The 27,373-nt window shown below is 36.1% G+C and overlaps 3 protein-coding genes across 19 annotated transcripts; 1 reads left to right on the top strand and 2 right to left on the bottom strand.

The window, feature by feature from the left end:
* Positions 1–1,414: 1,414 nt before the first annotated feature.
* On the top strand, positions 1,415–4,271 carry LOC122289521 (probable ubiquitin-conjugating enzyme E2 C). Of its 3 annotated transcripts, none has more exons than XM_043096606.1 (6): positions 1,415–1,699; positions 2,081–2,108; positions 2,983–3,213; positions 3,423–3,486; positions 3,564–3,623; positions 3,745–3,958. In XM_043096606.1, exons 1-6 carry the CDS (start codon positions 1,557–1,559, stop codon positions 3,816–3,818), a joined length of 600 nt encoding a protein of 199 aa, XP_042952540.1. In that variant the 5' UTR covers positions 1,415–1,556; the 3' UTR covers positions 3,819–3,958. The 3 variants fall into 3 exon arrangements, with proteins under 3 accessions (XP_042952540.1, XP_042952550.1, XP_042952557.1); XM_043096616.1 differs by lacking the exon at positions 3,745–3,958 and adding an exon at positions 3,981–4,271 and having other exon boundaries at positions 1,416–1,699; positions 3,564–3,619; XM_043096623.1 differs by lacking the exon at positions 3,745–3,958 and adding an exon at positions 3,981–4,271 and having other exon boundaries at positions 1,417–1,699.
* Positions 4,272–6,531: 2,260 nt separating this feature from the next.
* LOC122289456 (probable E3 ubiquitin-protein ligase RHG1A) lies at positions 6,532–20,999 on the bottom strand. Of its 15 annotated transcripts, XM_043096467.1 has the most exons (9): positions 19,820–20,698; positions 19,490–19,685; positions 15,382–18,171; positions 14,350–14,464; positions 9,656–10,393; positions 9,174–9,577; positions 8,101–8,199; positions 7,886–8,020; positions 6,532–6,870 (listed from the first exon to the last, which is right to left on the bottom strand). In XM_043096467.1, exons 3-9 carry the CDS (start codon positions 15,532–15,534, stop codon positions 6,721–6,723), a joined length of 1,794 nt encoding a protein of 597 aa, XP_042952401.1. In that variant the 5' UTR covers positions 15,535–18,171; positions 19,490–19,685; positions 19,820–20,698; the 3' UTR covers positions 6,532–6,720. The 15 variants fall into 15 exon arrangements, with proteins under 15 accessions (XP_042952401.1, XP_042952392.1, XP_042952409.1 ...); XM_043096458.1 differs by lacking the exons at positions 19,490–19,685; positions 19,820–20,698 and adding an exon at positions 20,705–20,999; XM_043096475.1 differs by lacking the exons at positions 19,490–19,685; positions 19,820–20,698 and adding an exon at positions 20,705–20,999 and having other exon boundaries at positions 15,382–15,543.
* A 510-nt stretch (positions 21,000–21,509) lies between these two features.
* LOC122289516 (rhomboid-like protein 19) lies at positions 21,510–25,784 on the bottom strand. The gene is made up of 8 exons (XM_043096578.1): positions 25,514–25,784; positions 25,187–25,311; positions 23,882–23,942; positions 23,615–23,781; positions 23,160–23,265; positions 22,824–23,026; positions 22,561–22,698; positions 21,510–21,962 (listed from the first exon to the last, which is right to left on the bottom strand). The coding sequence occupies exons 1-8, from the start codon at positions 25,535–25,537 to the stop codon at positions 21,860–21,862; spliced, it is 927 nt and encodes a 308-aa protein (XP_042952512.1). The 5' UTR covers positions 25,538–25,784; the 3' UTR covers positions 21,510–21,859.
* Positions 25,785–27,373: the final 1,589 nt, after the last annotated feature.

The raw sequence follows: 27,373 nt of genomic DNA, 5'->3' as shown, positions 1-27,373 counted from the left end.
ATAATAATATTAAAAAAATCAAATTCTAATACTATTTTATTCAATTTTCATATTTTATTTAAAACATTCTCATCTCATCTTTAAATCCAAACCAGCATTTCATAAATCTCATCTAAAACTTTCATCATATAGATTATTTATTATTTTTTACTCATTTAATAATTATTTGATATAATAAAATAAAGAATTGAATAAAAAAATTTTGTGCAGTCACTTTTACATATTTTTTTGTACATTTCACTGATGTGATTAGTTAAGTATTAAAAAATAATTGATGTAACTAATCACATCAATAGAATACGTAAAAAATATACAAAAGTGATTACATATAACATTACTCAAGAAATAATGCTACTTACGGAGATGGTGGATGATTTTTTTTTTTTAAGTTTATTTGTTTTTTTATCAACGCAACAATTGTGGTTTAAAATGATAATATCTATTGTTTCCAAGTTTTTTTTTTTTTGTATTGTTTCCAAGTTATACGTATATGGGGCTAATTATTCATTTTTTTTAAACAGTAAATATATCTATAAGCCTCATTGTTGGCACACTTAATACGTTATTTATTTAAAAAGAATCTACATTAACTGGAATATATACAAAACTATTGATGTTTTGATTTTGTTATGATTGAATAATTCCCACAAAAATAGTGTGATGACACACCAATTTATAATTTTTTTTAGTTTTTAATATATGGTCCATAATATTAGCGTTCATAATTTAATTTCAAGTAAGAATCAGATATACATTTTTACCACGAGTTCTTAATTCTAATCGAAATTAACAAATGACCGAACCTACTTATTTTTATCCTTTCTATGTTCCAATATATATATATATATAATATAAAATAATTAATTTAATTAATTATATCAGTAAAATATATAAAAAATACGCAAAAATAAAAATAATTGTATACAATAAAATTATATATATAGATAGTTGTTGTCAGCCAGAAATTAGCAGTAAAATAAATACTAAATAAAATCATTATTTTCCTATTTTATTACTTTTCTTAATTAAAGGTCGAGTGGAAGTAGTTGTGACGGTTCATTTTCATCAGTCCAGATCAACACGTTGTTACACACCTTTTATTGTTGCTTTTAACTGTAGTTTTATAGTCTCTTATCATATTATTTCAAAACCGTTAACGAACAGTCTCCCTTTATGAAATTTGAATGGGAGCTAATTGTTTGGTTCCGATTATCTTCTTTTTTTCTTTTTATTAAGAGATTTTCATCGTATTAAATTTGTATTTTGTATCCGTTAATTGATTAATAAAATATCCTATTTGTAAGGGAAAAAAAAAAGAAAAAAAATTCAGAACACAGTACGTCACTAACCGAAAGCCATCCAAAATTTATTATTATTATTTATAAAAGCAGAATTTAAAGTTAATAGTACACTAATATTATATACATTATCCCCAGCTTAATTTGTTCTTTCTTCCCATTCCAGGCCAAAGCCAATCCGACCTCTCCGTCGTTTGCCTGATTGATCGGATCAGGACCGTTCATCCGTGTTTAGGGCTGTCGATCTCCAACGACCTGATGGAGGTCCGACCCCCCAATCCGACGGCCGATAACTCCTCCATCCGGCAGCAGCATCGCCACCGTCATGTACCCGCAGCAGCTCCACTCAAACAACCCTCTGCTTCGCCTGTCTCCGTCGACACCGCCTCTGTCTCTCATAGGTAACAGGTTACCATTCACTCTCATCCTGAATTTTCTGCTTGGTTCTCTGGAAAATGGAAAAAAGAAAGAAGAAACGTAAATTCGCGAATTTGAATTTCTTATGACTTCTTTCTCACACTGGCTCGGCATCCAATCAAAAGATTAACGCTTTGGTTCTGTTGGTTATTTATCTTGAAATATTCTGTTTGTTGCCGATAACTTGTGAAGAGGGAAATAAATGAAATTCCAAACTCCTGTCTGTTCTATTTACTCTCTGTTGGTTCGCTGCCAACGAAGAGCAACAGGGTTTTCTTGTATCGTTGAATTATATGTCTGGCATTTCAAGCTTCATTAATGCGATTTTCACGGCTTAAAATTGAATTTTTGTATTACTTTCGCAGGCTTCAAAAGGAATTGATGTCTCTTATGGTATGTATGTTTCCATTTTTTTTTTTTTTTAAAATCTATGCTTGTTCTCCCGTTTGTTGCTTTCAATTTTCTTGAATCTCGAATTTTTTCGGATCGATATTTATCTCACGGGAGCTGAAGCTGTTACAGAGCGGAAAAGTACTTGGATTTGCCTATTATTAATAATAAAACTTCTTGATTACCAATAAGAAAAAGAAAAAAGAAAAAAGAAAGAAAGAGCGTTATTCCATGCTCGGTTGGTAGAAAGGCCATTTAAGGTTAGAATTCGTGTTTCTCTCATTTATATATGCGTGATTGTTTAGAAATACACGACTCTTTTCCGCATTTTATATCACTGCCCAAGTGTAGACAGTGCATTAGGTTTTTCTTTCTTTTCGGAAACTTCTATGACGCTGAATAAAATTTTATGAAAGGTTGAAGAGAATGTTCGTGGAAATTAAATTAATTCGTGTTACTTATTAGGCATCGAATTTTTCTCGAACTCTTCCAAACCAGTGTGATAAAACTTTCACGAATAAAACATTTAGAGGTGCTATGAGGATCTAGGTGTTCAACCTTACTAAAGCTTTAACCTATAGGAATAGTTGCACACATGTAGCTTTAGGTTCCTTTCTTCACAACTTGCGTACAACTATCTAATAAAATATTCATTTTCTTTTGGATTCATTTAAATTTTGACATGTTTGAATAAAAAAGAAATATATTGATTTGTTTTGTGAAAGTTGTGCAATAGTTATATGTATCATTTTCCGCCAGCATATATTAGTTAAAAAAGTAATTAATTTTGTCTGCCTTTTTTTCTTTCATGATATACCTTTTTCTTTAATTGTCTTTGCCTTTCTTCTTTGTTCTCTAATAGTGTTTGCTTGTGCAGATGAGCGGAGGAGATCTTGGAGTATCAGCTTTTCCCGAGGGTGAGAGCATTTTTACATGGATTGGCACAATCGAGGGTGGAAAAGAAACAATGTATGAGGGGTTATCTTACAAGCTCTCCTTGCGTTTTCCCCTTGACTATCCTTTTAAACCACCCCAAGTCAAGTTTGAGACAATGTGCTTCCATCCAAATGTCGATCAGTTTGGAAACATATGTCTTGACATACTTCAGGTATCAGTTGATAACTTTGGGCAAATTTTTATGCTACTAAACTCAGAAATGATGAAACATGAGAAACAAATTTTACACTGTTTGTCTGTTTTCTAAATACTTGAAGGAATTGGACAAGCTATTTTATGGTTTATGCATACAATTATTCAGTTTTTATAATTTCATATGGAAGTTGGAACTGATGCAATTCTCTCCGTATATTGCTTTAGGACAAATGGTCTTCAGCTTATGATTGCAGAACAATTCTTCTGTCCATTCAGAGTCTATTGGGAGGTCTGGTTGCTATAACCTGTATTTAAGTTTCTCTTTCCTTTCATTCAGTACCTAACTTTTTGAATTCCCACAAGCAGAGCCTAACCCAGAGAGTCCTCTCAACAGCTATGCTGCAGCGTTGTGGAACAATAAGGCAGGTTAGATACATTTATTTTCTCCTTGCCGTATTTTCTACAGTTTTGGCTTATTAGATAGATACTATATTTTTCTTGCTGGTTATGTATGTCTTAAACCACCCAATCTCCTGTTTCAAGCCAGTGAATTTGTACTTTCTCGGTATTAAGTTCCATGAGATTGTTGCTGCTGCTCATAAACTGCCAAATATGGTTTGATTTCTGAACATAGTATTTCCTACATAATTTTATGCAATGCCACCGATATTCTGTGCTCTGTTGAAACATTCCTCATGTAATTTGTATACATAGACGTCTGTAATCGATGTTTACCATTAATAATAGAATTTTAATCAATATCAAGTGGAATGCTTTTGGCAGATTACCGAAAAATGGTTCACAAACAGTACTTTTCTGGAGAGGCGTTTGAAAGCTGATTTGTAGAAATTCTCTCGCCGCAGAACACAAATTTCGATGATTGTTGCCACAATCTGTAAAGCTGATGGAACTTTAGATTCAGTTCAAACTCCCAAATTTAGATTTGTAACTTGTTATCATGGAAAATTGCTGTGTTAATATAGTAATTTGCATCATGATGTCAATCTGTAATCAATGGAGTTGGTATTTATTCCGTAGTTGCAAAATAAGTCCAAAGACATCAACGTTTGTAGAGTGGTGCCCTTCTTGTACTTTTTCCTTTTGGGACAAATTCTGGAAGCATTTATCCAAATCATTCACTCTCCCATCACATGACTTCAAATGAAAATTAAGTAATGCATAAGATGAATAATTATAGATTTTTGTTTTCTCAACACATTCATCTTTAATTTTGTAACCAATAAATTCATAAAGGGACATTAAACCTAAATGAAGTTTAAAAGCCTGTAAGTTATTACTCTAAATAATCAAGGTTACTTCGACCCACAATATAAAGAACTCTTGTTCGTTTGTTTTTGCATAAGAAATGAGATGAATTAAGATAAAAATTAAAAGTTAAATAAAATATTATTAAAATATATTTTTTAAATATTATTTTTGTTTTGAGATTTGAAAAAATTTAATATTTTATTTTAATAATTAGACGAGTGAGATGGGATGGATTGTAAAAACAATTGAGATAGAGTCTATAGTCAAACAAAGTATGGGAAGTTTTCCATTGCTAACATAGGATAAGGAGAGAAGATAAAGATGTCCAACCACTTTTTAATAATCAAGGGCTAATATTGACAATTTTTTCAAGGTATTATTTATTGAATAATGGTCCAAAGTATTTCAATACAGTGAAATATAATATTTTTTTTATTCAATAAACTTAGCTAAGCATCGCATAAATGTCTGGTGTTTGAGGTGTTGTGCTTTTAGTGCAGTCCATTATCAAGAGTGCTCGACTCTCGTAGGCTGGTGAGTAGGATTAGTATATTGAGCTGTCCTTTTCATTTAGAAATTTAGAGGGATTGCTTTTGTATCCCACTAGGCTTATTGGTCCGAAGGAGTTGAAGTCGTAAACGCACCAGAGAATAGGGTTTGATGCAAAATAATTAGTGCTTGACATACTGGTTTACGTCAAAATCATGTCCCAGTGATAGGGTTGTAAATTGTAATTAATCCATCGTTTTGACTCTAAACGGGCGTTGCTAATGCGAATTAGGGTGATATATATCTTGTTTTTTAAGAAAGGGATCTGTTAGAGACACCGAGGATTTCTACTAACTGTGTAAAATTAAAGCATTTTTTAATATTTTTTTTAAATAAAAGATAAAAGATTAAAAAAAAAAAAACAAAATACTAAAATGTAAACAAACACAAATCCTAAAAAAAAAAACAAAAAATGGGGACAATTTCTCATTAGAAAGTATAGGTGGCTTAAGCATTTTCCTTTTAGAAATAATATTTGCATTTTTAAGTTGTAAAAGTCTCACACATTCTTTTAAAAAAATAGGTAAATCTAAAACACATGAAAAAAAAAATTATATTTTTAATAATAAACCAACTTTTTCTAGCATTACTTTTTTAATCAAAACATCATCCGATGATTCTTTCCATTTGCTTTGTTTTGTTGAATTCAGTGGCTCCTTATACTCATGGGGGCCATGCCCCCAAAACTTTTTGAAAATGTAAAATATCTCCAAAATTTTATCCATAATTATACAAATATAGAAAATGAAATCCCCCCCCCCCCCCCCCCCAAAAAAAATTATAATCTCTAAATGTTTTCTAAAATTTTCTAAATTTTTAATATACCTCTTCAATTTTTTTTTTTTTAAATCTTATAGTCTCAAAATTTTGTTTAATTTTTATATATTATCTATTTTCAAGAATGTGACCTCTCCAAAATTAAAATTAAAATTAAGTCTAAGAAAAATAATAAACTTATTAATATGGATTCTAGAGTTTTTTGTTATACAATATTAAGCTTCTTAATATGGAATCTAAAGTGAAAATATAAGAAAAATGATTTAAGGTTAATGATCTATATGAAAAATAATTTATAATTATATTCTTATAACTTTTCAATCGCTTTTAATTTACATAAAAAAAATGATGTATGCAATCATAAAATATGCAAACCCTATCCACTCCATTTGAAAATAGTAAGTAAATCTAGGATCCACCACATGAAAAAAATCATTTTGTAATAGTGGATCCTACTTTTTTTCTTAAAAAAGTGTAGAACTTACACACCCCCTAAGATTATAGTTAACATTACTCTTTACATATATATGTCACACAGTAAAAAAAAAAATATGAAAAACTTGCACATCCTAAAATTATATATTACTCTTTACATAAATTGCCCCCGACAAAATTGTTGATTTCGCTACTGGTTAAAATTAAATCTTTATATTCCCCAACCCACAAGAGAACTTGGAAATGCAGTCTGTTTCCTTCATCTTTCCCCATACAGAATGAGGCTTTTGGCACAGTTGACCGATTCTCTACAACGTACAATGTCTGATTTGGTTATAGCTGATAAAAGTAGACTAAAATTAATTCAAGTTTTTTCAAGCATTGTATACATACATCATGAGAGAGAGAGGCTTCTCCAACTCTCGTTTATGAATTGCCTTTGTATATTTACAAGAATGAGACGAGCAAAAATCACAAGAGAACTAAATGTCAATTACTGCTCCTTCAAACTATCTGACAGAGCAGGAGCTTTGCAGATGGGGCAGGCATTCTTCATCAATAGCCATTTCTTTATGCAGACCGCATGGTAGTCATGGCCACAATTGTTCACTGTCCCAATTTCCTCCTTGTTCTTGTACTCTTCCTGTGAATCGCAATTGAACAAAATGCAGAAAAATTAGATATATATCCCTTAGAAGGGGACAGCTGGAAACCCACGGAACATTAGCATCAGTTTTATTTTCAATTATAAATTTCTTATTCTGCCCAAAAATTTCACACGAGAATGCCACTAGACCTCTTAGGATAAATGGCCTTCAAGATAAAGTCATTCACAGAGACCTAATTAGCTAACAAAAGTGACACAATTGGCTGCGTGCGGTTCCTCAGGAGGAGGAGATAAACTGTTTTTCAAGAAGAAAATGCAACCATACATCTTTTATTCAGTATTTTATTGAACCTGAAAAAATGAGGTCTCTATTAGCACTTTTTTAATTGTAAACGTGACTTTCAAGTAGAAAATCAGGACCCAATATTTGATAGATTGCACCCAAGCTTAAGCCATAAAAAATCATGCGTCAATCTAGAGCGGAAAAAAAAATGTCAGCATGAACACAAAGTAATATGTTTTATCTACCGAGCCGTATATACACAAATATAGATTCATCTCAAAAAAATGAATGCGTATGCATCTCACTCAACGCATGTCTAGACTAGAAAATTTTGGACCACAGAGAATGTACATTCCAATATTAAGGGCATTGAACTTTAAACTTTAAAAATATACTACGCTCTCTCCCTCTCTCCTCTTGCCAATCCCTTAAACAATGAAAATATTCAGATGTCCAGTTTCCTGTACCAACCCAAGCTGTGGGCAAGCAAACTCAGATGCCTCATATCCTGTCCAACTCCGAGCTGTGGCAGACTGTCTAATATATTCACATTTTAGTCTCCCTCATTAGGGCCTCAACAATTTTGAACAAAACTACAAGAAAGTAAGATGGTTCAAAATTGTTAACCATGGGAAATTTTCCTGGGTCATTATAATTCTGAGGTTTATCACTAAATAAAAATAACGCTCTGATGAGTAGTCATTCCTTTTAGGTCTACAAGTCAGATGCATACAACTACTCATGAGACAGGGTCAGTAAAAAGCTTACAAGGCAAATAGCACAGCGTGCCTCCTCCAGGATAAGTTTTGAAGAATATTTTGTCTCCACCAAGCACTTTGAAATGAAATTCTCAGACAAGCCAGTGCTTACATTCCCCATTCTTTCTCCTAGTGCAAGGAGTTCCTGTCCAAAGCCAATAATTGTTGTCAACAGGAGCTGGGAAAACCAAGACAACAGGGGATTGATGTATTAATGGTAATAACCTCATAGCTCATGTTGTCAATGTCGAGCCTCATGTCCCTATACTGATCAAACAAATTTCTGGAGCCATAAATGGGCGGATGATCCACCATCATTAGAGCCTGCACATAGAACAATTATATGTTGTGACATCATATTTTCAAAATAAGAGCTACTGTATATCCGGTTTGCATGAAACTAATGTGCAGAACAAATATCAGGTTTGTATGGAGTTGGGCACTTGGCAGAGATGTGTTCAGACTTCAGAGGTGAAGGCCATTGAATGTGTGACTGGCACAGTCTCAAAGCACCTTCAAAGCTTGGCACCAACAAGAAGGGTAAAGAAAAGGCTAAGCTCACTAAACCACAATGGCTTGCTTCAATGTTGGGATACAATAAAATTGTGTAATGACAATATCTCCAATTCATCTTAAAGATCCCCCAATCACGTTTAGCTACACCCACAATCAGTAAAGTGCATGCTTTATCAAATGAAAAGAAAAAGTAAATCCATGGAGCTGTCAGACAGACCAAAAGGACAACCCAAGAAGTCACGACGATAGATACCATCAAGATATTACAAAATTTGAAAAAGTAAGCCCTAAACCTAGTCCCCCACAATCCTTGCCCTCTGCATCCCTTGTCCTTATGCCCTTTGTGCTGTCATCTTGACAGGTATCCACAGGCACAAATGCATACACTTTTAGCATGTTCATAATTGCATTGGTATCAAGAGGCACAGCTGCATACACTTTTAGCAAGGTCGTAATTGCAGTACTTTCATGAAATTATACCCATAAAATATCCTTTTTGATGGGTTTTGATCCAATCAGCATATCTGTGCTTAATTATGGCCATGAAAAAAACCCCATGCTGATGTTTGTAGATATAGGATTAAGAACATTATCATATCGGTAGTTGGACTCAGAAATCTCCATAGCGGAAACAATGAAGCTCAAAGCCCTATCAGTTCTATGGGTTTCAATCTCCAGAGGTTGTACCGGACCATGCTTCCACAGGTAAAACTAGAGAATGAAAATCACGCACCTCAGGACCATGCTTCCACAGGTAAAACTAGAGAATGAAAATTACGCACCTCAGGTCCCATCCTATCATGTGCCCCAGCATTAGAGACTGATTCAAACCTCTCACTAGATATCCTTGACCTTCCATCCAAATGATTGTTACACCAGCCTCTGGCAGATGATGGCCTTAAATATCTGGAAGAATGAGTTTCTGAGAGAAACTGCGGACCATTTTCTGAGCAAGCTGCTTCATGTCCCAACTGGGAACAACTTGGACTGGCTCTGTATGAAGATATAGCTCTTCGAGAATAATTTCCACGACCTTCACTCATGATCTGAGGATGAATACCACTAGGATATAGTGGTGGTGAAACAGGATTTCTAATCGGTAAGGAATCACGACGGAGACGTCCAGTATCTAAATTCCTTCCCCCAACAAGAAACTGATTCATTTCATGGTTAATGACAATGGTTTCTGGAATTATAATAAAAATATGTCAATTCTCAGAATAGTGGCAGAAGAGGCAATAAGAAAGATTATATTGCAACCGACCTGAAATCGGAAGCCTTTGATGTGCAGCAGGAGGTGGAGTGACATGGTTCTGATCATGAGTGTTGACATCTGCATTTATATTAGTATTGCCCACTGTTCCAGAATGGCTGGTCAAATGAGACATTGGACGGTAATGGTGAAAAGATTGATTTGATATATAACTTCTCCCCATGGGATCCACATCAAGTCTAGATCGGCTTCTCACATTCCTAAGAGCATCTTCACTACCAAATGGGAAATTGCCACCTCTGTAGTGGGGTAAGCCAATGGAACTTGAACTTAAATGTCTATAGTCTGAAGTTGATTTTTCAGGCTGAGATTCAGAAGAACTGGACGAACTTCCAGTGGCATAAAATCTGCTTGTGCTGCCTGTCTCACAGCCTAAAGAAAGGTCAGGGCTTTTTCTCTTGAAAGGGTTTCTTCCAGTTCCCATTGTAGGATCTAGTAAAGCACTCTCTACTTCCTGTGTAGTGTGGCTATTATAGTAATTCATATGGGCATGGCCAGCACTATTCTCTGGGACCATATAAGAGCTTCCAGGAGCTGTAGAGTGTAGAAATGGATCATAAGATGCACCTGAACCAGCCACTCGAAATTGTGGACCTTCCATTCTTGCACTTAATAAGGAATGTTGAACAGGCCTGTATTCCATGTTCTGGTAAGGGGAACAGTATACTCCACTCAGTGTATTTTCCATTGGATAAACAACAGAACCATTTTCTGGAGTGGCACCCCTTCCTGCATACAATTTACAATATAAGAGATAAACTTAAGGTTAATCCACAGTATGAGTTTTCAATTTCAACAGCAGAACATTGCAGTGCCAAAGTTTCTCTTTGGGAATTCTAGAACTGGTAGAAATTATATTATTTGACATTCGATCTAGGACATAGCTGAAAAGTCAAATAGAAGGGAAATATGTGGGAAAAGTCGTAGCAAACTGGAAGTAATATTTATCATAACTTTTATTTTTTTTGTAGGTACTATCATAACTTTTAAGATAAAATAGGAGAGTTAAAACATCACCGCTACCTTCTTTCGGTCCCAATTCTTACTCTCCATGTCTGGAGTATTTATTAGATGCTAGCAGCACCATTTAATCAAATAACGAAACGATCACCAAAAAAGCAATATTGATTGGCTAATTGAGCATATAAAACATTCAGAGGACAGTACCCATATGAATGTAAGACTGTTCATCAGTTCCACGACTTTGGTAAAGATCTTGGTCTATCTCAGACATTTCCATTGAATTGGACAAGGGCCTGTGTCCCATATTGCCTTAGACGTCAAGATGATCAAAATATGGAGTAAGAGGAGGGAAGAGCACCACTTGCATTTAAGTAAAAAGGAGTCTGAAGGTTCAATAAACAAAAAAAGGGTCAGAAACAAAAACACTCAAAAACAATTTCTTTCATGTATGTACGGTGTGTGTGTATGGATGCCTATATCATTTTCCAAGATCAACAATTATTTACATACTTGGATTCTCATAATAGATTAGTAATAGATTAGAAGTGTCATCTGATAGACCACGCTAATCGAAGTAGGCATGATCATCAACGACCACCCTAAAGCAAATAGTACAAGGCTTCAATTAAAGAAGATATTTTTTTATGAGGTAGAACCTTGCCAATCCAGGGTCTTTTAGATTCACCCCAGCGTAAAATGCGGATGCACAACTCCATCTACCAGGACGTGTATCAAATAATCTAGGAGAGCTTCTAGTGCAGAGTCAAACCCTGGAATGTTTTTAACCAAGCGAAGTTGTATCTAATTGCCAATAGGATAAAATTTAATTCATCTTCTTAAAAATTTCTCAGATTCCCATTGCTACCATAGTCCCTTGTTTTTTAGGAAAGGCTTTCAGGAAAAATCAACCACTAAAAGCAACCCAGGTTCTTCATCTGTCTCATCTCACACACTTCAGCATTCCCTTCATCCTGATTAGTCATTGTCACCTTCATTGGCATCAAACTGCTGCCCTTTACATTAAAAGACATGCTGATTCTCTATATCCAATCAGTAACAGCTTTTTTTTTTTTTTTTTTTAATATATATAAGTAAGAAATTTATTAATAACCGTAATTATGCATAGCCCAAATACACAGGAAGTGTACATAGAGAGACACCTGATTACAAGCTAAACCTTAAAAACATTACAAAAGTCATTAAGACTATTCCCATCCAAAACAATAGTCGAAGCCCAAAGAAGCAAAGTATGATTAAAGAAAGCTCTAATTCCTTCCACCGAACATTCTCTTTTTTCAAAACAGCGCCTGTTCCTCTCATTCCAAATGCACCACATGAGACAGAGGGGCCATCTTCCAAATGTTTGCTATCTGATGATATCCTAGAAGCCCTCTCCAACATGCATGAGGTCCACTACCCTATTGGGCATCACCCAAGCATTTCTTGCCTTAGTAAATACCTCATCCCACAAGGCCTTTGACACTTCATAATGAAGAAGAAGATAATCCACAGATTCGCCCCATTTTTTGCACATAAAGCACCAATCCAATACAACAATACCACGCTTTCTTAACTTAATCAATCGGTAACAGCTATACATCTAATAGTGAACTATACTGCCAATATTAATGGAGGAGAACTAACAGGCAACTTCATTACCATTGGGGAGTTTCAGACGCTATAACTCTATGAAATTCTGGTAAGTCCAACTTCATGATTTTATTCTAGGCCAAGCACAACAGCCTTCACCCATCTCACATGTTAGGTGTACTAATCAGTTTTTTGTTACATAGAACCATAGGAAATTTAAACAACCACATAAGGATGCAGTCAACCTATTCATTCAGTCACACCTGACTTCAAAATCTCCACCTAATGCAGCAAGAATTTGAGGCATCACCAGTACTAAAAAACAATGAGCAAAAGAAAGCCGATTATGATAAATGTGAACCATTACAAATGCTTATGGATAGTGTGGTCAAACATAGAGAGAGAAAAACACTTGATATTATTCATTGATCTTCTGAGCCTATACATACTACATGCAAATGACAATAATACCCTCATATACACTAATTACAACCATGCCCTCTAACAATCCCCCTCAAGCTAGTGCAGATATATCATATAAAACTAGCTTAGAACAAATAAGCTTTAACCGTCTACCACACAATGGTTTGGTAAATATCTGCAAGTCGATCAACAGACTTCACAAAATGTCACCACTTAGTATTTGATCTCAAATGTAGTAACAATCAATCTCAACGTGTTTAGTCCTCTCATGGAAAACGAGATTAGATGCAATATGCACTGCAGCTTGGTTATTACAAAGTAACTGAAGAGGGACAGGAGCTGAAAACCCAATCTCTTAAAGAAAGTGTTGCAACCATGTCAGCCCACTAGTAGTGTGAGCCATTGCTCTATATTCAGCTTCTGCACTAGACCTAGCTACTACTATTTGCTTTTTACTCTTCCATGTAACCGAGTAACCTCCCACAAAGGTACAATATCCAGAAGTCAATCTTCTATCTGAAGGAGATCCAGCCCAATCAGCATATGAAAAGGCTTCAATTCTAAAATGTCCATTTGATCTATACAACAATCCATTGCCAGGAGCTCACTTCAGATAACGAAGAATATGGATTACAGCATCCCAATGTGAGACCCTGGGCATTTGTAGAAATTGGCTCACTACACTCACTGCATAAGATACATCAGGTCTAGTGATAGTAAGATAATTCAATTTACTAACAAGTCTTTGATACCGACCTGGATCTCCAAACAACTACCACTTTCAAGAGTTTACGATTTGGGTCCATATGTGTGTCAATAGGCCGTCCACCCAACATGCCAATATCTTCTAGAAGGTCAAGTACATATTTTCTCTAAGATAGGTTAATACCTTTTTTTGATCTACGGACTTCAATTCCAAGAAAGTATTTAAGTTTGCCCAAGTCTTTTGTCTGGAACTGATCATGTAGGAATTGTTTCAGCCTAGCAATTACAACTGAGTCACTCCCAGTAATTACAATGCCATCCACATATACAACCAAGTTATGACTTGCATCACTATGTAGGTGAAATACCGAGTGGCCTGTTTGGCATCTATGAAGACCAAATGCCAATACAACATTAGAGAACCTCCCAAACCAAGGTCGAGGAGATTGTTTCAAACCGTATAATGCCTTTTTTAACGTGCACACAATACCTCACCTCGATACTCCCCCTGAGCAACAAACCCAGGTGGTTGCTCCATATACACTTCCTCATTTAAGTCACCATGTAGGAATGCATTTTGAATATCCAACTAAAATAAGGGTCAATCCAAATTAATAACAAGAGAGATCAATACTCGAACAGAAGAAATTTTGGCAATCGGGGAGAAAGTCTCGTCATAATCAATGCCATAAGTTTGAGTGTAACCCTTAGCAACCAAGTAGGCTTTCAAACGTTTTACAAAATCATCAAGGTGAAATTTGATTTTATACACCCATCTACAACCAACAGGGTGTTTACCAGGTGGTAAAGGAATACGATCCCATGTCCCATTATGGTGAAGAACATTCATTTCATTTTCCATAGCTGCAGATTAGATAAACCATCCTGAATAGTCTTAGGAACATAAAATTTTGAAAGTTTAGAAGCAAAACATGAAAAAGATGGAGATAAAGCATAAGAGACATATTGGCTAATTGGATGTTCAGTAACACAAGAGCGAGTACCTTTTCTGGGAGAAATAAGTGGAGAGTCTAAAGCACTAGGCAACTCAGGATCTGAAGATGGAGACAAAGTTGGTGGAGGCATGGAAGCCAGGGGTCGCAAGCGAAACGAATACACCTGTAAAGGAACAAGGGAAGGCACTGAGGAGGGTTGGGTAAGAGTGAGTGAGTGTGCAGGAGAAATGGTAAGAGTAGGTAATGATAGAGGACCACACTCAACAACCAAAAATGTTTATGAGAAATAGGATATGGATTCGAAGAATGTGACATCAGCACTAGTGAAGTAACATTTAAGAGCAGGACTATAGCAATGATATCCTTTTTTAGTCCAAAAATAACCAACAAACAAACACTTAGTGGCATGCGGATCAAACTTATCAAAGCCTAGGCCAAGATTATGAACATAGCAAACACACCACAAGATTTTTGGAGGGAGAGAAAAAGGTGGAGAGGAAGGGAACAAGATGGAGAAGGGAGAGGAACCATCAAGAACTGATGAAGGCATATGGTTAATAAGGTGACACGCAGTAAGAACACCATCACTCCAAAAGCGTTTAAGAATATGCATGTGTAATAAAAGTGCTAGGTTTACATCTAACAAATGGCGATTTTTGCATTCAGCCACCCCATTCTGTTTAGGTGCATAAAAGCATAAAGTTTGATGAAAAATTCCTTTATTACTTAAGTAGCAAAGTCATTAGATTGATATTCTTTAGTATTGTCAAAATGCAAAACTTGAACTTTTTGTCTAAATTGAGTTTTAATTTCTTCCCCAAAGACTTTGAATATGGAAAAAAGTTCAGATCGTATCTTCATCAGAAACAACCATGTCATACGAGAATATTCATCAACAAATGTAACAAAATACTAAAACTTGTTTAATACAATGTTGATTGGTTCCCGTATATCAGAGTGAACCAATTCAAAAGGACTAGAAGCTCGATTATCAACTCAAAGTACAAAAGATATACAATGGTGTTTGCTAATCTGACATGCTTCACAAGAAAAAGGAGACACATTTTCAAGATTCCTAACTTGACATTTCAAAAGAGAAAGGAATGAGTGTCCAAGGCAGCAATGACATTCAAAAGTAGATGATGAGGATGTGAGGGCTCGAGTGGATGACTGTTTGACATCAAGGTAATACAAACCACCAGCTTCATGCCCAGTAACAATCTTCTTTCCCATCTTGAGATCCTAAAAGATACATACAGAGGGATAAAAAGTCACAGAACATTGAAGAGTTTGAGTAATTTTACTAATGGACAGCAAACTAAAGGGAAAACTAGGAGCGTATAAAATAGATGACAATGATATAGAATCGGTGAGCTTAGTGGATCCAATACCTGTAACTTTAACAAGAGAATCATTAGCAAGAGTAACACTCTTTGGAGATGTCATAGTATCTAACTTAGATAAGAAATAAGACAAATCGGTCAAGTGTTTATTAGTTCTTGAATTAATGATCCATGGATCCTAAGTAGATGAGAAAAGACATGTGGACGTTGTACCTGAATGGGCACTAGTAGCTATGGAAGATGAAACAATCTGTGTGCGACACAAAAACTTATCATACTCATCATTCGATATGCTAATCATCTCTAGAGTTAGGGTGGAGCTCATTGACGGTGATGTAGCATCTTGGAAAGTGGCTTGATTAGCGGATCCAGATGGTCTACCATGTATATCCCAACAATAGTCCACTGAGTGGTTAGTGTAATCACAATGGGTGCACTTATGAGATTCAAGACTTTGATTGCGATTATTTTTGGCATCACGTCTCCCACGTGCACCTTTACTACTCCGACCTCCAAACCCACCAGGAGCAACATAGGAGACAGCTAAAGCGGATCTCTCATTACTTTGATCAAAAGACAATGTAGCTCACTAAAGTCGGGAGAACACATCAAGAAATGAGGGAAGCTGTGTACTTGCTAAAATTTGAGAACGCACTGACTCAAACTCAGGTTTTAAGCCAACAAGAAATCGAACAATATTAAAATCTTCCCTTTGTTTTAACATACTTGAAACATCAGAAGTGATAGGTTGATACATTTTGAGTTCTTCACATATGCTCATCACTTGAAAATAATACTCTTCCAGGCCCAAAGTACCCTGTTTCAACCCAAAAAATTGCTTACACAACTCATAAATACAGGTTATATTCCCAGCACCCGAATACATATGTTTGAGAAGCCTTCACACATTTTGTACGATGTCAAAATGTATTAAACTTGTGCAAATATTAGGCTCAATACTGGTCAATATCAGAGACAATATTTGAGCATCTTTTTGCTCCCATTGAGCAAAGGTAGAACTAATTGAGGCAAGCTTTGGATCAACCAAGTGAGTACAACGAAGACCCTTGCCTTTCAAAAACATTGCAACAGATTTTGGCCATAACATATAATTTTTTCCATTCAACTTCACTGAAATCATAGGCATACTAACATTTGGTGTAGAGACATTGACTCAAATTTAGTTGCTATGGAGAAAAGTATCACAACAATTCAAATTGGAAACAAGGATTTCACACAAACATAAAATATGGTTGAAAAACTGGGAAATATAATCTGGAAAAGTAGAAATCCAGATTAAGAACCCAAATTTCGGGCCTGTATCGGGTAGAACCAACTTGTACCGATTGAAATAAGCAAGAATAGGCATTGAACTGGCCTCTTTCGGGCCTTAACTGGTCTGTTTCAGGAAATTTCAGGTATTGCCTGTACTGGTTTCACAGGTAACCTTAAACAGGAATAAGCTATCCTAAACAAGGATAAGAGAAGCTGGTTACCGTATACGCATTACCAAACAGGTCTTATTCCGGATAGGAATAAGTTCTTACTCTAGGTTGGGGGCATACACAATCGAGAACTGGGTTTGTTGAAACCTACAACCAAACACCCTGAAAGCTTGCCGCCGCTAGCGATAAACCATCCTTCCGGCAGCTGATGACAATGGGAAACTCACTAGCGTGCACAAAAAATGCCAGCGAGTTCGATTCCGGTGACCTTGACACCTGAGGTCACTGGAAACACGTCGAAAATAGCTCCTTGCAGCCAACGCCGAAGAGGACAACCACCACCCACCACCACAAACGATGATAGTGATACCACACTGCGCCACTAACCACCACTAGCTCCCTATCGCACAACCACCACCAATTGACTACTCAACGCTCTAATACCTTGTAGTCTAACATAGAGAGAGAAAAACACTTGATATTATTCATTGATCTTTTTAGCCTATACATACTACATAAAAATGACAGTAATACCCTCATATACACTAATTACACTAATTACAACCATGCCCTCTAACAGATAGAAGATGGACAACAGCCCTAGGAAATGGTAAAGGCCCATATAAACATTACACTAGAAAAAGAATAATCATCTCTGCCATTCATTACCATCCATGGTATTGAAACCAAGAATTTACCCATACACTTCTTAGAAAAGAATGCTACATCCTACATGCTGTCTTGTACCCAGAGACATCCCCCTTGAGAAAAAGACTAGTTCTAAGTTAATATACTTCTTGGAAGGAACCACACTTTCTTTTCCTTTTCAATAAATACCATGTTATTCAAGCTATTGGCAACAAGGCTAAGTTGCAATTGATTTTGCAATGTCATCAAGAAATAATAAGTTTCCAGCAAATAAAAATAATATAATCTTTAAGGATCATAAGGCTCTCCGAGCACAAAGGGTGATCTCCAGCACGCAATAGCACATTGTCTCTCTTAGCGTAAAAGATCCCGATATGAACAAAAATCTCAAAATTGAAAGCCCCTAGCTCTGTTGCTCAATGAGACCAAAGTGCCTGCAATGCAATACCAATTACATATCAGACGAATGCACAAACCAGATTTGGCTTCCCTTTCATTGGCTACAGACTAACTGGTTTCCTCCAGAACATATACAGATAAATATTAAAAAAACTGGTGAATTTTAAGTCATTGATTCATTTTCTTACTTGTCAAAAAAACAACTAATGAATCAATGGCTGGGATTCTTTTCAAGTCTCTGTTGCAGCATTAAGAAACTTGCCCTCTAAAGCAAATGAAGAAAGCTACACGATGGTCAAGGATTAAGTACTTAAAAATAGGAAGTAGCATCCACTTTATGTGTCCCTAACAAAAAATCTCAAATTGGACAGACTATGCTCGGAAGAATATTTGGTATGTACAAAGACAGACAGGCAGAGAGGGAGTGCATTTAAAATAAGCTTATCACCCACCAACCAAATAATGATTTTGTTTCAGTTGGAGACATACATATACAAGCAAAGAACAGCATCAGAATCACTGAACTGGCCCGTTGGATTCTTCCATACACGTGCATATAGTATCACATTATGCATGGAACTACCAGCAAAAGATCATAATCTAAGCTCGTAAGGAAGCCAGTTTCACTGTCAATAGCATTGAGGTTTATATCACAGTCAAAACCATCATATTCAAATTGCAGTAGAATATGTAGAGCTCAGAGGCCATTACTTAAATTCACATGCCCAATTCCTTTTCCAGGGAGTGGGACTATTAATGTAGCTTTGCTAAACACGTTAAGTTAATCCCATAAGTTTGATTAATACTTCGATATCATAATATATATATATATATATAAAAGTTGTCGCATTTACTTGATCTTTAATGCCAATAGCATCTGAATTCAATGAGAAACTTTCACAAAATTTCCATGACTTTGATGGTAAATTGTGCCCCCCCCCCCCCCTCTCACTCTCTCTCCTGTTTTCTAACTGCCCAAAATCTCATGTACGTTTCACAATCCTTGTGCCTTACACAACTAGTGAGATTTAAATTAGATGGATTTAGTCTATAAGGAATAAGATTATAAGAAATCCAACATTTTTTATTAGAAGAAAAGGGTACAAATACAGAAAATTTGTATAACTCCTTGAGAACAAAAAATATCAATCCCACTACAACCTGAGAAAAGAGATAAGAGTCAAGTACAAGGATGCCCAACAAGATGCAAGGACAAGCTTTTCAACATAGAATTCTAGAAATACAGTGCCCCATTTGCCACGACACAAAATATAGAAAAAATATTCATCTGCAGAGTTTAGAATACAATGAATATAGTATCCCAGAATTCTCAGTAAAGAAAAAAAAAATTACGTCAACTTGTGGAAGTATCTGAAGAGGCCTTAGAAAGATCTAATATCATCTGATCAAAACTGCTGCATCCCCTTTACCCTAAGTCCCATCATGCTTCTACTCCTCGATCTCTCTATGCCCCCAAAAGAAGGCTATAAGTCCCACTATGAAAAGGTCACCAAACCTGCATTTCTAAGTAGAATGTAGACAATGGAAGCTGTTGTTTTTTTCCACAGAGCACCAATTCCAACAGGCCTTAGGTTAATAAAGAAAATACCCAAGAAAAAACTTGTAAAGAATGAAGACAAGGATCAGCCACTTAAAAATGTGTAATCCTTTCAATATCTTTACCTCAAATACTTGTTTTAATCCACCATATATACGGTCTTTGATATCAGAATGTGTTGTCCTTCCCAAACTAATGAGACAATCCTTCGAAAAATTTCTTAATCTCATCCGCTTTTGGGATTGGTTCATTAAGCCCCTTCCAATTCTGAATTTTAGAAGCTGATTCGCTTTCCTTTCAAATTTATTGATAGTAAATACCAAACAATCAATGGCATCAAAAGCATTTTCTCAAACTAGGATCTTGGCAATGAACTATTTCATCAATAAGATATTATATATGCATGCACTACAACACTATAAAAAGTATTTATAAATGTTTCTACAGCCTCTATCACCCAAAATTCCACTTACTAGCAGATTAAACCAAATATCTTACAATATCCATGCCCGCCATCAAGCAGAACATAAACCCAAAATAAAAGCTCAGATAAAATGTTAAGGTAAATAACTCTAATAAATACAGAATACGAGAGCAATGGATTGATAAATAAAGAAATTACTTTAAAATCTATTTATTATTACTGTTGCTATCATAAAGAAAACATCAAATTTTTAAAACACAAACAAAAATAAAAAGCCCTTGATAGATAGAACCAAATCAGAATTCACTTAAAAAAACCAAAGCAGCGAGGAAAAGAAAAACACAATCAACCTCCTCGACCTGCGTCATAATTAGTCCACAAAGAATATAAAAGAAAATTAAGATTCGAACAAATTAGTGCTCAAGGAAGACCTAAACAAATTTAGTGATACCGCATCAGATGATGGATTAATTATTAAAGAAGAGTAAATGGTAAATACGAGATGGTGTGGAAAATTAGTAAAGCTGATCTCAATTCTCAAGCAGTACCGGATCGGAAAACCGTGAATGTGTGCCGGAGAGCATACCTCGTGCGTTGGATTTAAGGTTGTCTCCGGTTGGTCAAGGAATCTAACGGTGCGAGGGGGAGGGAGAATATCATTATTATTACAAGCGGCTCTGTAGTTTTGCTAAAGAAACGGAGGAAAGATTGCTCATAAAGAATCTCAGTTAATCCCACGCTATAATCTATATACAACTCTCTCCATACGAGAGAGAGAGAGAGAGAGAGAGAGAGAGAGATTTATATTGTTAAAAGAAAATAGAATAACATAAAAAATAAAATGGGCTGGTATATTCTGGTAGGTACTTTTCGTGCAATGGCAGCAGTAAGATAAACCTTGAAGGCGCCGCTTCGATGTCCTAAAACTTCTTAGAAAATGTTCCATTAATTTTTAAATTATGTAATTTAAAATAATAAATAAAATAGAAATATTTTCACAGAAACTTGAACCCCTTGTAATAATAATATTTCTTTTCCAATTGCTGTAGGAATTTTGTGCCACTCATTACATCTGTGAAATTTTCAAGGGGATATGCCAAAACCAAAAATTGTTACGTAGGGGAATACAGTGGCGTGTCAAAACGGATATAGTGAAGGCGGAATAAATAAAGGTGGCTGTACGTACGCATCAAGTGGGCTCCAAATTGAATATAGATCAAAGTTGGGTCATTCTGCGATTTTGTGTATGAAGTTGATCGCCCTACGCACTCCAAAGTTCATCGATTGAGCTTAAAAGAGAGAATCGACACTTGGAGTTACGTCCGCTGTCCATTCGAACTGCAAACTCAAGGCAGACTGCGGAAAAATATAATTCAATGAAGACCGATACCTCATATAGAATGTAAAGCTTTTCTGTAAGAAAAATTGTCATGCTGTCCAGAAATACGTTTTACAAGTATGTATGTGCGAAACAGTCCAAAACAAATGGAAAAAGATGTTCCACTTCACATGCGTAAGGGAAAAACATATGGGGGCAATTCTTTTGCATCCCAATTCTACATCTTGAGCACGAACACAGATGTTTTTGTACCGTGAGAATTAAAATCCAAGGCTAAAATGTACAATACAACTTTCCTCCAGAATCCAAAGCTTCTCTCCAACAGCAAAACCTTTTTAAGATGTAATGGAAAAGACACAATTGTGCTGGTTCACTGGATCCAAAAGTAGCGTTTCCAAGCAATCAAACATTCTCTGTGGCATCTTTTACCGCCTCTTCTCCGCTCTTTGCAGTGGCCAACCTCTCAGATGCTAATCTTTCTTCAAGTGCTCGAGCTCCCCTTTCCCTGCAAAGGATAGTATTACACAGAGACTTGCATATCCTTTCTTTCTACCTAAGAATTAAACTGCTTTCAATGAGTGTATTGATATTTTTGATGAGTTTTTTTTTTTTTTTTAATACAAGGGCACTTTGCTATTACCAATTTTATTAAGGAAAAATATACACAGCAGCCTCACACTTTTTCACACCATTGAAAAATGTGAATTTACTATTTTACCCTCTTCTGTTTTAAACTTCAAAAATGATGGTGTGTTAGGTGTGAGGCTGCTGTGTAGCAGTTCTCTTTTATTAATGACTTCCAATTCATCCCTTGGCTCTCTCTCATCCAGTGAAAGGCCCATTCTAGATCGTGCATATTGTCTTCGAATATAATGGAAACGGTGTTATTTCAAAACCTTTAAATTGTTTGTCCAGTTTTTACATGGTTTTCTGTGGTTGATGCCTAGGGGGCAACCTTTTTGCAAGAAGTCTTATATCCTCTTTCCAAACCAAATTATACAGCATTTTTAATACTTTTTTTTTTTTTTTTATAGGTAGCATTTTTAATACTTATACATGCAATCTAAACATTTTTAGTGGCAGCATAGAACAAGGATAAATACCTCCTTCGAGAAGCCTCAATGGGATCAGAACCAGGCAATGGGGCACCACCCAGTGTGTGTCCCTGGGCTTCAGCAGAAGCTTCAGTTCTCCCACAGAGCATCCGATGAAATATAGAAGCAATGGGATCAATGACTGGTCTGCATTCCAATCAACAAGAGAGAGAGAGAGAGAGAGAGAGAGAGTCATGGCAGCACTTTTAAGAACCTTTGTAGTACAGGATAAAAGTTGATAAACATCACTTGTAGAGATCACAGCAGACTACCTTAAAAATTCAGGGAAGAATGTAGAGAATGCAAAATCATCACTTGGATCACCCTTAAGTTTTGTTTCCAGTTTTCTCTGCCAGTATCTGAGGTAAATCCAGCTCATATATGTGCCAAATATTATGGTTGGAAGATATGTTGCTGACTCAAGAGTGAATAAGCTTACAGCAATAGAAAGCAACAGTGTAAGAGATGGCAACCACTGCATATAATTAGAATTGGAATCAGCGCCAAATAGAGGTTGAGAGACAATTCCTCAATGGGAAGAAAGTTACATCCAATGATTTCATAAGGTATGGTATTTTTTAAGGAGCAATTCGTAAAAAGGGTCATACCTTAGCTTTGATCTTCAACAAAGGCAGCTCTTGGTCGGGTATTATCTGCTTTATGCCTACCAAGAACCCGGAAAGAACGCCATGGAAGCCAGAAACAGGCATGTAACTGACAAAAAAAATAAAATACAAAAAATCAGCAATTGCTAAGGATGAGACAGGATTGATCAAAAGGTGTAAAATGTAGATAAGCATAATACAAAATCCAATAGATGAATCGAAGTGGTTAACAACCGATCCGATTCAACCTAAGGGCAATTCGCCATCACAATTCAGCTGCCAATATGTCAATAGGGAAGAAGAAGATGATATTGATATCTCCAATGATTTTTCCTTCACTCCTCACCAACCAAATGGAGTGCTAAAGAACGATTGAGGGTGAGGACTGAGAAGTGGCGAAAGTGGTCCAAACAAGAAGAGGGTAAAGACAGGCAAATGCATAAAGATCCAGTACTTACAGGTAATTTTCCTGTGTTGTAATGTAGTACAAGGCGATAGCCGTAACGAAAACACATACAGAAGTCAGAAAGTTAACTACAAAGATGAACTTCAAGAATTCTCGAGAGCCCCATACAGGCTCAAGCAGCTTTCCAATGAAAAGGAGACCAACTGTGCTGGCAACCACCTACAAAACAAGTTATTTACTTTATATGTAATAGGTGACATTTCAGGAAATGTGATAAGTACACCATGAAGAAACTGTTTATAGCAACAAAAGTGCATACCCCATACACTGATTGTTCGATGTAACCAGCTGTTATGAGATTCCAACCAAAGGGAATTGTCCTGTGAAATAAAAGTTTCAGACATGAACAAAGATTCTGAGAAATTCAAGTAAACAATACAACCTATAGTGCTGGACCTAAATTTGCTACCATCCACGATGGTGAAATCAAATATGGTTGTATTCAAAGCAACCATTGCATTGAACCATTTATAATGTTTATAAGTTCTTTTAGAGAATGTTACCCCATAGAAATTATTAGATTCCCTCTGATCAAAAAGACATTATTAGATTCCCATTCAGAGACCTTTTTCTCTGAAAACTGCCTGAATTGTACAGGCAGTGAGTTTCCCTGCCAGTTTATGTTTTCTCCAAACAAGGCAACAACAATTGCACATCTCTAAAAAGGGGTAGGCCTGACTCTTTAACAACTTCTGTGTAATGAATGGATGCCAATAAGCAACAATAACAAACACGCACAGTAATTAGACACAAGAAACCATGATTAACAACATGTTTCCTTTTTTTCAAAGGATGTGGCACTGAGCTTATCTACAAAATCAGCATGCCTCCGTGTAAGTCACCAAAGATGCAAAGATAGGAAAAAATTCAGCCAAACAACAGATTGATCACCTTCAGCAAAATATCTCAAATGTAACTTGTTCGTTCCATGGAGGTACAAAAGCTGAGAGATTTGATCATTGGAACCTAGACCAAATCCATTCTTTGGAAAAACTTATAAGCAGAATTGAATGTTGCAAATGTCACCAGGCGGAGCACAAGCCTCCATCATCCATGGATATCTTATAACAGGCAAGACAAGTAAATTGAATTCCACACCCTTCAAATGCTAGAAATAAAAATCTACGTATCCAAGCCAGCCCTAGTATCACTTTCTTTCGGACGCCCGAGATTATGAACAGGTGAGGCTCGTATGCCCATGAATACGCATAATAAACCAAGTACAAGGGACCTGAGTTGACTTTTGAAGATCCATCTAAATCATAACAATAATCTAGGGCTTTTTCAGCGGAAACGGTCATCTAATCTGAAAAGATCCGGAACACATGAATTCCCTGTCACGTTATCACTAATTCTACGAGTCTAGACCATCTTCTCCTGGTCTTATTCATATCTGACAACGACAAAGTGCACAACCGCAACCGTTTTGCCACCATCTCCAACTTTTGGCATATCATTTTCATTAAGCAAGCTAGCAAATATAAAATCTAAAATGCAGCGTCTGTAAATTGAAACAATCGTGCATTTAAAGCTTTCAGAATTGGAGGTGCAGAAGAAGGGATACCTGGCGGGTATAAGAGCAAGATAACTAATAGCCGAAGGGAAGAGCTGGACCACAATGTGCCCACCTAGGAGAACCACGGCGAGGCCCTTGCATAGCCGAGTAAACCCAGAATAGAAGCTCGAGCCCTAGTGGCATATACACCCGTACAAAAAATTAAATTAAATTAAATTACAGGTTTTAAACAATTTAAATTCTTAGAAATGTGGAGCTAATAATCGAAAGCGGAGATCTGAGAAGAGAGAAGCGGAGGGGAGAGAGAGAGAGAGAGAGAGAGAGAGAGAGAGAGAGTGGATTATGTGGTGGGGTTGAAGATCTAATAGTGCTTACTCCTGAAAGGACTGGAGTGCTCATGGCGGTAGAGGACGAACAGCGGCCTTTGATGTGGGAATTGGGAATTCAACGCCGTTGATCCGAGTGTTGGACTCGGAGATCTGTGGGGAAAGGGGAGGAGGGGGGTTCTGGTCTTTGAGAAAGGAGTCGGATCGAAGGAGCAACGGTAATACGTGAGCGTTATAACAGGCCGAGTAGGTTGCGGCAGATGTTGGGTTTTGTCGGTGTTTTGGGTTGGGCGAAGAAACTGAGAGATTGCCAGTATAATTTGGACCGGTCCGCGAGATGAGTTTTCACTCTTGTTAATGTCAAGGCAGTAGAGAGATAAAGGAGTCTCATAAATTGATTTACAAATTATTAATATGGAAATTTTTTTTTATCATCTTCACACTTAATATAATATATTTATTTTAATTTTTTTATTTTTTTATAATAAATATATAGTGTATGGATGATAAATAGAATAATTCAATTAGTTTAATAAGAATAAAATAAAATAAAAAATAATATTTTAATATAAAAAATGTGTGGTGTGGGATGATGTGTAACATTCCTCAATTAATATATAGCACGTGTCTTTTTTATCTCTCTCTTTTTCTCTCTTCTTTTATTTTTTTCTTTTTCTCCCCTCTTCCCTCTCTCCTTCTCCCCATGTCTTGCCACTGTCGAACCTTCATCGCCTCTCACCGTTATCACTGTCGCACTCTTCACATTCCTTGCTCCTCGTCGGTGTCGTTGTCGCACTCGTCACCTTTCTCACCACTAGCCAATGTCGGCCTTCGTAGGGTTGTAATCGAGCAGAGCAGAGCCAATCTTTGGCCTGCCAAGTTTGGCTCGAATCAAAATATTCGAACTCGATCTCAAAATTTATTTTATTTTTTATTCGAACTTGACTCAATAAGCTAAATTCTCAATTCAAGATAGAGCTCATCCCACAAACAAACTTGAGCCCGAGCTCGAATTGTTTATTTTTTTATTTTTTGAATAATATTTAATAATTAATAAATTAAATACATAAATAAAAATTAAAAGATCTAATATTGAATTTATACAATTAACATGGGAGAAGAATCTCAATCTCACATCTTTTTTAATTGTAGCTTCACAAGAATTTTGTGGCGGCCCTAGCTGATGAATATTTCCTCTTGTGCCCAAGATGACACAAACCAAAACCAGTGGAGTAAGTGTATTCTAGACCCAACTAGCACAATAGGAATTCCAAAATAAGATGAACATCACTTACAGATTTTTGCTGTTGTGGCTATAGATAGTATATGGTTCCTTAGAAACAAGGTCCTTCATGAAACTTTAAATCCTGATTTACCTGAATTTGTTTTTTTCACCAAAAAAAAAATTTAAAGAACATTGTGATGCTTGAGGCAATAATCAAATTAATCACAGCAACTCATCATAACCTCTTCTAGTGGATCATTGTATTCTTACCTTTGATGTTGCGGCTAGACAAAAAGAAAGTACAGCAACAGCTATATGTAGAGCACTAAATGATTCCATTATCTTTGTGATTGCAAAGCACATTTGCAGCACAAATCCTAATCAAAGTGAAGCTACAACAATGCTAATAGGAATCCAATAAGTAAAGAAGCACCAAAATTCATAATATTATTGATTGTAGGGGACTCACTAAACACACTGAAAGCTGTCAAAGATCAGAAGTATGTCCCATATTGGACCGCACAACTAATCATTCAAGATATGAAAGTTGCTCTCAAGGGATTTTAAAATTGTGAGCTTAGAAAGATACATCAAAATGAAAATCGATGCACGCATTCTATTGCACAGTGGGCTGCCTCCAACTCTATGTTTGGAAACATTCCCCTTATTGTAATCCCTTCATCT

The sequence above is a fragment of the Carya illinoinensis genome, chromosome 1, assembly GCF_018687715.1.
Source record: "Carya illinoinensis cultivar Pawnee chromosome 1, C.illinoinensisPawnee_v1, whole genome shotgun sequence".
Taxonomy (NCBI): Eukaryota; Viridiplantae; Streptophyta; class Magnoliopsida; order Fagales; family Juglandaceae; genus Carya; species Carya illinoinensis.
Note: the sequence above shows the minus strand (reverse complement) of the source record. Positions and strands in the feature narration are given on the sequence as shown.

Bases quoted from the DNA above. Each gene is read 5' to 3' on its own strand.
- LOC122289521 (XM_043096606.1), top strand. From the start codon at position 1,557: ATGGAGGTCCGACCCCCCAATCCGACGGCCGATAACTCCTCCATCCGG. The intron at 3,487-3,563 runs GTCTGGTTGCTA...TCCCACAAGCAG, and splicing joins CATTCAGAGTCTATTGGGAG to AGCCTAACCCAGAGAGTCCT. The intron at 3,624-3,744 runs GTTAGATACATT...GTTTCAAGCCAG, and splicing joins GTTGTGGAACAATAAGGCAG to TGAATTTGTACTTTCTCGGT.
- LOC122289456 (XM_043096458.1), bottom strand. From the start codon at position 15,534: ATGGGAAAGAAGATTGTTACTGGGCATGAAGCTGGTGGTTTGTATTAC. The intron at 14,465-15,381 runs GTTAGGAATCTT...GTTCCTTTACAG, and splicing joins TTTCTCTTTTGAAATGTCAA to GTGTATTCGTTTCGCTTGCG. The intron at 6,871-7,885 runs GTAAGCTTTTTA...TGCGATTCACAG, and splicing joins CACGCTGTGCTATTTGCCTT to GAAGAGTACAAGAACAAGGA.
- LOC122289516 (XM_043096578.1), bottom strand. From the start codon at position 25,537: ATGAGCACTCCAGTCCTTTCAGGA. The intron at 23,266-23,614 runs GTAAGTACTGGA...TTTTTTTGTCAG, and splicing joins ACAACACAGGAAAATTACCT to TTACATGCCTGTTTCTGGCT. The intron at 21,963-22,560 runs GTATTTATCCTT...TATCCTTTGCAG, and splicing joins ATTGAGGCTTCTCGAAGGAG to GGAAAGGGGAGCTCGAGCAC.